This window comes from Tremella mesenterica (genome assembly GCF_000271645.1).
Source record: "Tremella mesenterica DSM 1558 unplaced genomic scaffold TREMEscaffold_2, whole genome shotgun sequence".
NCBI lineage: Eukaryota > Fungi > Basidiomycota > Tremellomycetes > Tremellales > Tremellaceae > Tremella > Tremella mesenterica.
Window position 1 is genome coordinate 833,852 of NW_006711226.1, and position 11,165 is coordinate 845,016.

Below are 11,165 nucleotides of genomic sequence, written 5' to 3' on the forward strand. Positions count from 1 at the left end.
GTGGAGGATGGTCATGGGCAGCCAGTCACTTGCAACTGCTACGCTGCTAAGTTCTCTTGACACGACAGAGGTGTAATCGCTCACGAGGACGTTCGCGGCTAAAGAAGGGGGCGACTGTCACGAACTACGTCGTGACACCTCGATTATTCCACCAACAATGACCCTCCTTTGACCATCAAAACCCCCATCACGCCTTAACCTCTTTACTCTACACGTAACTCAGGACTTCTGAGACCAAGTACGGCGAAGTTAGACGGAGTTAGGCTAGGTAGGGACAATGGGAGCAGAAGTACGGCGAAGTTAGACGGAGTTAGGCTAAGTAGGGACAATGGGAGCAGAAGTGCGGCGATGTTAGGCGGAGTTAGTCGAAGGAGGAAGAGGATGGCCGAGGGCTCGGGGAAGTTGGACGAAGTGCGTTGAAGTACGTCAAAGCGCGAGAGGGTTGGATGAACGTCTAGGAGGAGTAGATAATATTAGCTGAGAAGATCGCTGAAGTTCTTCAGCGATCCTTGATTGTTGTCAGTAGTGAAAGACAGATAGAGATAGCTATAAATCAAGATACATCGCCATCAGTAGAACAAAACCCTAGTTAGAGTAACTACGCCGAAGTACGCCGTAGTTACACCCCTTTCGACGTCTGCGCCCTCCTGGTTGGGTGAGACATCGACTCAGAGCGTGAAGTTAGCCGAGGTTCGTCGACCGTCGGTCTATTAAGAAATAGTTGTTCGACGGCCGTGACACAGCCCTTGTTTCAACTCCTCTTTTTCTGGTATCATTTTCCGCGCTTTCCCTCTGGTGAGCATACAGTACTCTCCGATTCGACCCAAGGTGCGTAAGGCTGATTCTTCAACTTGTAACGGTACTGGAAACACGACGACTAGGTCGCAGGTTGGGTCGAACTCGATGGAGGTCTCGTGGAAATCTAGGGGCTCTGGTGCTAATGAATCGTGTCTCCTCTGCAATCGATGTAGCCAAAGAATGATATTGAAGAATCAGCAAAGTTGGTACTTTGCTGATTGTACTATATACTGTCTACAGGTATCCGTGTCCTCCTCTCAGTTCCTACTGCAAGCGTCTATGTACATACTCGGACAGGTGAAAAACCGCTTTTGAGCAAACCCAGTGGGGAAATCTCGAAAAGGGAAAACCCGTCCCTACCTACTGCAGCACTGCCTCCAACTCCCGCTTTCCTCTGTCCTAATCCGTCGAACTCGATAGAGTCCTCTCGATTCGTTGTTACCCCGTAACAAAGGGTTTCCCAGCTGATCATCAAGGAAAATCACAGGGAAATCAGTGATTTCACATGGCAAGCGCATGGTTGACATGCGAGTTCCATGCATTCCTTCCAAACTGTCTATACTTGTACCTCGCAAAAGTCCCGCAACGCCGATGATGTGGCACTAGTGCGGATTTGCCCACCACAAGTATAACCAACATTGTAAAAGTTGCATTGCTTCTAAGAAATGTAGGCAAGATCTATCCCGAACAGCTGGGAGGATCTCTAGGAGAGACAAACAGGAAGTGACCAGACCAACAGAATATATGTTCACTCCTTGAACCTCTCTCCTCACAGGACAAGTGTGTACCACTTTAAGCTGTGGGTGAGGTTTTACCTGTAAGCAATTTGGGTGTACATAGTCAGTGATTTGGTGCATGTTTAACCATGTATGAAGCTGTCAGTGATGTCCCATTACCTGCAGAGGACAATCATTGAGGGGTTTTGATGGGGTTGAACGGATTGAGGATATGAGAAGTGTTGCCGACTTGTTGCTTCTCAGGCCTAACATGCCTCCGTTGCATACCTGTCAAATAGGCACGTGGCAGCCATCGCCCGTTTTCCATCGCCTCTCGAAGTCGATAAGCCTAGTCCTACACTTTCAGGGGGACACAAAAACAGTCAACGTAAAAACATTCCATCAACAGGCGCCTGCGACAATTGCCTCTACTTCTCTCTCCAGCTCAGGCCCAAAGAATATTTCTTGTTGAACCCCTGACCCGGAAGATTCCCGCCACAGCCGTCCTCTATCCCAACTCGAAGCTGTAACTGGCAAATTCCGCTTTACTTCTAAAGTGCAAGTCATCATGAGGTCCCACGTCGATACGGAACTTGGCATGCCGGATGATGTGGATGATGATGAAAGCTGGAGTACTCGTTTGAGCCAACTTAGATTACCATCCCTCGATTTTGGTGAGGCGTTCAGCATCGATCCTAATTCTTTCCAACGTTCACCTCCGTCCTCGCCTACCCCGCTATCATCCAACCGACGGCCGATATCATCCCAGAACTCAAACAACAGCCGTTATGTGATCACAATTGATATTCGGTCTTCCTCAGATGGTCCTCCTTCCTACTCAGATAATCCTCCTTCCTACTCATCTGATTCACCTTCCTACCCAGACCAACCTCCTTCCCGTTTCTCCTCCGACCCCTCCATACGGACAACAGCGTCATATGACTCAAATCTTTTGCCCCACAATGGAAGCCAGTCCCGAATCTCGGATAGGAGACGGAGTTCCTTCTTAGCAAGTGGGGGAAGACTGTCCCGCGAGGGTCAAAATGTCATCATAGACCGTCAAGCTCATTGGGAAGCTGCTTTGTCGTGTTTAGAGGGGAGGGGCAGAAGATCTTCTTAGACTTGTATCTTTGGGATGGCTTGGGCACAGGGATGAAGCAGTGACAGAGACAGTGAGTTCCGGGCATGAAGCAAAAGGAAGGATGAGAAAACAGTCCAACGGGATGAGTGGACGGTCAAGACTGATGAAATGGACGGTCAAGACTGATGAAACGATGGAGCCGCAATTTCATCTAGCACTTGTTTAGTACCATTACCTGATGTATTTTGACGTTCGTATCGAATGGACTTTTACCTGTCCACTTACCTGGCTGAGAAATGTTATCATCTAAATCACCACTAATCCCTGGCCCTTCTGGTCCCTCTTCCTGGCTCACCATGCTGATTGACTATCCGTGTTCTCACCTTTGTCAAACTGTCTTGTCTCACCGAGCATGGTGTCACGAACTACGTCGCGACACCTCGATTACTCCACCAACAATGACCCTCCTTTGGTGTTACGGGGTAACAACGAATCGAGGGAACTCTATCGAGTTCGACGGATTAGGACAGAGGAAAGCGGGAGTTGGAGGCAGTGCTGCAGTAGGTAGGGACGGGTTTTCCCCTTTCGAGATTTTCCCCACTGGGTTTGCTCAAAGCGGTTTTTCACCTGTCCGAGTATGTACATGGACGCTTGCAGTAGGACTGAGAAGAGGAGACGGATACCTGTAGACAGTATATAGTACAATCAGCAAAGTACCAACTTTGCTGATTCTTCAATATCATTCTTTGGCTACATCGATTGCAGAGGAGACACGATCCATTAGCACCAGAGCCCCTAGATTTCCACAAGACCTCCATCGAGTTCGACCCAACCTGCGACCTAGTCGTCGTGTTTCCAGTACCGTTACAAGTTGAAGAATCAGCCTTACGCACCTTGGGTCGAATCGGAGAGTACTGTATGCTCACCAGAGGGAAAGCGCGGAAAATGATACCAGAAAAAGAGGAGTTGGAACAAGGGCTGGTCCCAGAGGAAGAAATACCAACAAGTTCTTCGAGAAGTACCATTTCACATGATCTCACTTCTACTACCACTACCCCAGATCCGCTAAATGAATTATCGCAGCAGTTGTCACAATTGTTAGCCATTATGACGATGCAACAAAAGGAACAAAATGCATTAAGGGAAGAACTGGCTACGATGAAAGCTGACCGACAGAACCAACAGATACTCACATCGAAAGGGGCAAGTTTGATCGAAGTCGAAGAAAACAAGCCGTGTTTGGAGCCAAAACTTACCAACAACGAACGAACAGGAAGAACCAGGTGTGCGGATCCACCTACCTTCAGTGGAGAACGAGGAGAATTGGACAACTTCCTTGCAGCATGTCACATGAACTTCGAATTCAAAGGGGCAGAGTACGCCACCGATCGCAGAAAGATCCTGTTCATGTACGGGTATCTTCGAGGCACCCCTCAAATGCTTATAACCCCGGCCATAACCAATCCAAGTATATGGAATTTGACCGAATGGCTAGAGAGCTACGACAAATTCATCCAGCATTTACGAACTCAATTTGGAGACAGTAACATGGCAGGTACGGCTATGAGGAAATTGCAGGAGTTAAGACAGACGGATACGGCCGCCGAGTATTTTGCCAACTTTGAACTTTGGTCCACACACCTTGGAAAGGTACCAGATGCAATGAAAATCGCCTCAGCCATACAGGGCCTGAAGGAAGAGCTACTGAAGGTGGTAGTGGTAAATAACACCGACCCTCGAACCAAATCGGACTGGGTCTATTTCAAACAGCATGTGATAGGGACTGAGGAGAACCAACGGATGGCTGAAACGATGATTGCAGCGAATCGATGGGCTGCTAGACGCAAACATGAGACGACCTGGCTTCCCCCTCGATCGAATTCGATGCGATTGGATACTAGTTTGCCCAACCCGGTAGAACGCCACTCACAATCGACTGGTAGAGGACCCTTGCCCGGTGGAAAACCAGGGATGATGAATTATGGTCTACCAAATGACCCTCCGGTCACTTGGACAGAGGACGGAGGACGTCTCAGCGAGAACGAAATGACTTGGAGGAGGGAGAACCGACGTTGTCTCAAATGTAGAAGTCCAGAACATTACGCCAACAACTGTCCAAATGGAGGAAATACGAGAAACAACATTAGGGGATCCCCAAACCCGCATAGCTCACCAATTCCTAGTGGATCGAACTCGACCCCAACCGGATCCAAAGGGCCATTAGTTCGAGGAATGGCGGTAACCTTTGAAGAAGAGGGAAACGAATACCTGGCCTAAGTGATGCGACCACTTGCGGCCAGGATCTAACAGAATCGCACAAAATTCAACTACCAATAGATCTCAGTAATGACTCGGCTATAATATACATAAAGATACAGACAGAAGAAGATACCCTACGATTTGGAATGTTAATTGATACTCGGAGCTACTGGAAAGATACGTACAGCCGGCCTGTCCATTAATACCATTTATTCCCAAAGAGACAGTATCAGGAACCACGGAAGATCAGATTCCTCGATGGAACAACCGCGACGTTAGTGACCGAGTATGTAGAAGCTGAGTTGGATTTAGGAGCAGGACTCAAGATTGCGACTCGATTGGATGTGATGGCATACGAAGGCCCCGAGGTACTGGTGGGATTGGATTTCTTGAAACAGTTTAGGGCAAGGATCGATTGTGGAAAGGGATTGATCGAGTTCGACGGAATCGGACAGGATAACGGTTGGAAGTATCCGAGGTTGGAGGAAGGATTGATAAGAGGAACAGCATTGGAAAAAGGAGAAGATGAGATGAGCGAAGAAGAGTTACGACAGGTCATACCGACACAATGGCACCAATACCTGGAGCTATTCAAAGTGGAACGAGCCAGAAAACTACCACCAAGAAGAGAATGTGACCACGAGATCGAATTGACCCCCGGAGCAGAACTAAAACCAGGACCAATCTACCAACTGGATGAACATGGGGATGCATTCCTAAAGCAGTGGATCAACGATGGTCTGGCCAGCGGCCATCTACGAAGAAGTAAATCACCTTATGGGTCTCCTGTATTCCTGGTTCCAAAAAAGGGAGTGATTCCCTATCGAGTGGTAACGGATTATCGTGCGCTTAACAAGGTAACCATTAAGGATTCATACCCAATGCCACTCATCTCGACACTACTCGATCGACTTCAATTAGGAAGGATCTTCACTAAGCTCGATTTGAAAGGGGCTTACCAGTTAGTCAGGATAAAGGAAGGAGATGAACAAAAGGCTGCCTTGCGAACAAGATACGGCAGTTTCGAGAGCACAGTCCTAAGGGATGGGTTGTGTAATGCACCAGCCACCTTTCAGAACTTTCTACAAGACATGTTTCACGATCTACTTGACGAAGGGGTAGTAGTTTATATCGACGATATCACGGTATACTCCGACACGATCGAAAACCATCAGATAATTGTCCAAAAGGTATTAGATCGACTACTGGAAAACGATTTGGTCGTCAGTCCGAGAAAATGCGAATGGAGTTCAAATGAAGTGAAGTTCCTGGGGTACGTAATAGGACACGAACGGATCGAAATGGATCAAGAAAAGGTGAAAGCTATTCTAGAATGGGGAGAACCCATGACAGTCCGGGATACTCAAGTGTTCTTGGGTTTTGCGAATTTCTATCGGAGGTTTATCAAGGGGTTTTCGCATATTGTGGGACCTCTCACACGATTGACTAGGAAGGATCAAGCTTGGAACTGGACACAAGAATGCCAAAAGGCTTTTGACGATCTAAAGAAAACATTCACCACAGCACCAGTACTTCGACATTTTGATAGAACCCGACCGACTTGGATTGAAACCGATGGATCCGATTGCGCGATAGGTGCGATAGCGTCTCAGAGATTTCCTCACCCATCAATAAAAGGAACCACCGAACTTCACCCAGTAGCGTACTGGTCTCGAGCAATGACGCCCTGTGAGCTAAACTACACGGTGGGAGAGAAAGAATTATTAGCCATCGTGGATTGCTTGGTCGCCTGGAGACCCTACTTGGCTAACAGTAGTGATGTTATAAAGGTCATTACCGATCACAAGAACCTAGAATACTTCCAAAGCAAACGACAACTAAATCGAAGGCAGATGAGATGGTTGGAAATATTGGGAGACTTCAACATAGAGATCACTTATCGACCAGGGAGCAAAAATGGGGGAGCAGATGCTCTGACGAGACGAGGAGATTATCATCCGGGAAGAGGGAGTAGCAAGGACCCGAATCTTAACAAAGGCAACTGGCTACAATTGCTACCGACACACGAACAAATTGGATCGAATTCAATGGACTCAGAACACAAAGGACCAAGACACATAGTAAGAGGAGCAATCCGGGAAGACTCATTATTCGGACTCATCAAGAACGGACTGAAAGACTCAGAAGACATAGCAAACATACGACAACTAGGACTACAGATGACACAGACACATAGCACACAGAGCACACAGAGCACCCAGAACACACAGGACACACAGAAGACACAGGCTAGCAGCGAGACACCAATAGTATCATGGACACAGAGCGGATTACTCTTATACAAAAACAGAGTAGTCATACCAGAGGGACAGGCAAGATTAGAAGTAATGAAAGCAAGACACGATTCGATGCTAGTGGGTCATCCAGGAAGAGACAAAACTATCACCATGGTCAAAGAGGACTATTACTGGCCACATTTGGACGAGTATATTGCAAAATACGTAAAAGGATGCGAGATCTGTAACCGACACAAGACTCATCGACACCAGCCGTATGGACATCTGGTCTCTTTACCAGTACCCACACTGCCCTGGACAGATATCTCTATGGATATGGTGGGACCCCTACCAAAATCGACCGAGTTCGACGCGATACTGGTGATAGTCGATCGACTAACCAAGATGGCTAGATTTATTCCATGTACAACTGGACTAACAGCGAACAAAGTGGCCGACATCTACATCAAGGAGATCTTTTCAAAACATGGAGTACCTCGAACAATTGTGTCAGATAGGGGAACTCAGTTTACGGCGGAAATTTGGAAGGAAATATGTCAGTTCTTGGGAATAAAGAACTTATACTCGACTGCGTATCACCCTCAAACAGATGGACAAACTGAGCGAGTAAATCAACAGATGGAAATCCTGCTCGGAATGTATGTAAACTACAACATGGACAATTGGGATCAACTTCTACCAATTGCTGAGTTCGCTTATAACTGTTCGCCACATAGTAGCCACGGTCTGTGTCCCTTTGAAGCCTGTTACGGCTATGTGCCACACTACGACATCCATTCGCACGATATTCGATCAAAGTCAAACAAGTTGGAGAGGAAATGGAGGGATATGGGAGAGTTACATGCGGCTGTTCAAGAACAGGTCAGGATGGCTAATGAGATTAGTGCCGAATACTACAACAGGAGACACAAGAGTGTACCAGAAGAATTCAGAGAGGGAGAACAGGTACTACTGAGTACGAAGTATCTTACGACGGAAAGACCCAGTCGAAAATTAGAAGCAAAATACGTTGGCCCCTTCAAGATCATAAGGAGAGTGGGGAAAAATGCTTTCGAATTAGATCTACCTCCATCAATGAGAGTGCACAATGTCTTCAATGTCACGTTGTTGGAACCATTTCCTAGAGACATGATACCAGGTCGACAGATACAACCCCCACCACCTGTAGTAATAAACGGCCAGGAGGAATTCCATGTGGAAGCAATTGTGGACAGTAGAATTCGACGAGGAAAGGAGGAATTCAAGGTAAAATGGTTAGGATACACAGGGAATGCGGCCTATGACTGGGAACCACGAGAAAATGTAGAAGAGTTGGCCGTTTTTGGTGAATTTCTGGAAAAGAGGAAAAAAGATCCCAGAAGAAAGTGAGAATTCGATCAAAATCAACGGAATTTATTGGGAAATAAATACATACACAGGAGATATGGCTACGTATAGAGAGATATAAAATACACTAGAAGTTGGAGGTGGTAGAATTGGCTCGGGGACGACGGACCGAGGCGGGAATACGAATGACATTGCGGGGGAGAGGAGTATGGGGAGAAGAGGAGGGACCGGCGACTGGTTGAGAAGAAGTCAATCCGGTTGGATCAGCAGCAGAGGTGAGATGATCCAAGGTTTCAGAAGGAGAGGGAGGGGTGTAGTTGGAAGGAATGAGATGAAGAGATTTGTAGAGGCCCAGATGTACTGGGGGAAGAGGAAGAAGGAGAGAGGAAAAGAGGTGGATGTAAGCGGAGAGTTGGGTGAGAGAAGAGGATTGATCCTGGGAGGAAAGGGATCGATATCGGGCCGAGACAGCACAGAGTTCGTGCTCCAGGACGAAGGTAACCTTGGAAGTAACAGTCTGGGCTCCGACAGTAATACCCTTTACATCAACATCGACCAAGTTCGAAGGAAGAAGATAGATACCTCGCGAAATTTGGACTCGGGATTGTTGGTTTTCACCGAACACTTTGAAGTTCCCTTCGCGGAGCACTCTCCACAAACACCACCAACTAAGTTGCATCAATATCGAACAGGAAGAGTAGGAAGACTCACGAGGACCGATACAACCTACACGAAAATCTTCTCCACCATCGAGACGACGCTGGCAATCGGAGCAAAGCTCACCCTCGAGACGGACAACAGCGCCATTCTTGTTACGAAGTCGCCAACCTTGGGCCAAGCGATCAAGCTAACAGTTAGAATTCGGTGGAATACGAAGGAGAAAAAGCTCACGGCGTTACCAAACCACTTGACAGTGGGCTTGATGGCCCCAGTCTCGCGAAAGCGATCGAGGGCTTCATCCTTCAGAGCGTGACGAACAGAGGAGAAAGAAAGGCGGGCCCAGAGGGTAGCTGACGAGTCAGAAACGCACAAAATTCTGTAGAAATCTCACCAATTTCCGAGTCTTTTCGGGCATCCAGAGCCTTAGCAAGTTCATCATTGACCGGAACCTTGCGAGGGGCGTGAAAAATGGTTTCGAGTTCATGGGGAACCTCGACAAGCCCCTCGGAATCAGAAGGTGGCACAGGGGACTTATTACCAGGAGAATTTTGATTTTCAACGATGGTACCGTGTTCGGACTCGACAGATTTCGCAGGAGATGGGTTCTCACCAGTGGTAGATGGCCCTGCCCCCGCTTCGAAGTCGATATATTGCTCGATGACCTCGTCATCGAGAAGAGACGATTGTTGGTCGCGAGAAGGGCCGGATTGATATCGATCCTTAATGGTGTCGAGAGCCCTTCGAGAAGCGTCAACCAATGGAGTTTGAGAGGGAACTGGCGCTTGGGAAGTAATTCTCATTCTTTTCGTTTGACGCATGAGAAGTTCGGGATCGACGTCGGGGAGAATGGCCACAGTAGAGGCCCGAGTTTGACGAGAAGAGATAGACGAGGACAACTAATCTCGTCAGCCAGTGATAAACAGGAGGAAGTGCATCGAATTCGAAGAGAATTGCTTACAGTACGCTTAGACATGCTCACAGACAGGTCAGAGTTGGAAGGATGCTCTAAGATATGAGTAAGATATGGATGGATAATGATAGATAAGTAAAAAGAATGACAAACAAGAGGTAAAGAGAGAATGAGGAGGAAAGAAGAGAAAAAAGACGGGTAGGTAACTTGGTCAGTAATTTCTCGATCACATTGGAGGTCCGTGCGGGTGACGCGTTTTCATGGCAACCATCACACTAGCGTGGGTATGATGTCAGGGCGCACCAAAGGTGTCTAAGAACAATCCATGTGCATCACCTGGTTACAGGGTTCAGGATCCTCGGCGAGGATCCTTGAGACAGGGGGGGAAACTTGTTACGGGGTAACAACGAATCGAGGGAACTCTATCGAGTTCGACGGATTAGGACAGAGGAAAGCGGGAGTTGGAGGCAGTGCTGCAGTAGGTAGGGACGGGTTTTCCCCTTTCGAGATTTTCCCCACTGGGTTTGCTCAAAGCGGTTTTTCACCTGTCCGAGTATGTACATGGACGCTTGCAGTAGGACTGAGAAGAGGAGACGGATACCTGTAGACAGTATATAGTACAATCAGCAAAGTACCAACTTTGCTGATTCTTCAATATCATTCTTTGGCTACATCGATTGCAGAGGAGACACGATCCATTAGCACCAGAGCCCCTAGATTTCCACAAGACCTCCATCGAGTTCGACCCAACCTGCGACCTAGTCGTCGTGTTTCCAGTACCGTTACATTTGGCCATCAAAACCCCATCACGCCTTAACCTCTTTACTCTACACGTAACTCAGGACTCTGACACCAAGTACGGCGAAGTTAGACGGAGTTAGTCTAAGTAGGGACAATGGGAGCAGAAGTACGGCGAAGTTAGACGGAGTTAGGCTAAGTAGGGACAATGGGAGCAGAAGTGCGGCGATGTTAGGCGGAGTTAGTCGAAGGAGGAAGAGGATGGCCGAGGGCTCGGGGAAGTTGGACGAAGTGCGTTGAAGTACGTCAAAGCGCGAGAGGGTTGGATGAACGTCTAGGAGGAGTAGATAATATTAGCTGAGAAGATCGCTGAAGTTCTCTCACGCGATCCTTGATTGTTGTCAGTAGTGAAAGACAGA

General features: G+C 47.7%; 2 protein-coding genes across 2 annotated transcripts; one reads left to right on the forward strand and one right to left on the reverse strand.

The window, feature by feature from the left end:
• Nucleotides 1–5,384: 5,384 nt before the first annotated feature.
• Nucleotides 5,385–8,480, forward strand: TREMEDRAFT_26998 (uncharacterized protein; the record flags this gene model as incomplete). Its single annotated transcript, XM_007002219.1, has 2 exons — nucleotides 5,385–6,935; nucleotides 7,035–8,480. The coding sequence occupies 2 exons, from the start codon at nucleotides 5,385–5,387 to the stop codon at nucleotides 8,478–8,480; spliced, it is 2,997 nt and encodes a 998-aa protein (XP_007002281.1).
• An 85-nt stretch (nucleotides 8,481–8,565) lies between these two features.
• Nucleotides 8,566–10,071, reverse strand: TREMEDRAFT_60132 (uncharacterized protein; the record flags this gene model as incomplete). Its single annotated transcript, XM_007002660.1, has 5 exons — nucleotides 8,566–9,074; nucleotides 9,150–9,285; nucleotides 9,330–9,448; nucleotides 9,469–9,994; nucleotides 10,057–10,071. 5 exons carry the CDS (start codon nucleotides 10,069–10,071, stop codon nucleotides 8,566–8,568), a joined length of 1,305 nt encoding a protein of 434 aa, XP_007002722.1.
• Nucleotides 10,072–11,165: the final 1,094 nt, after the last annotated feature.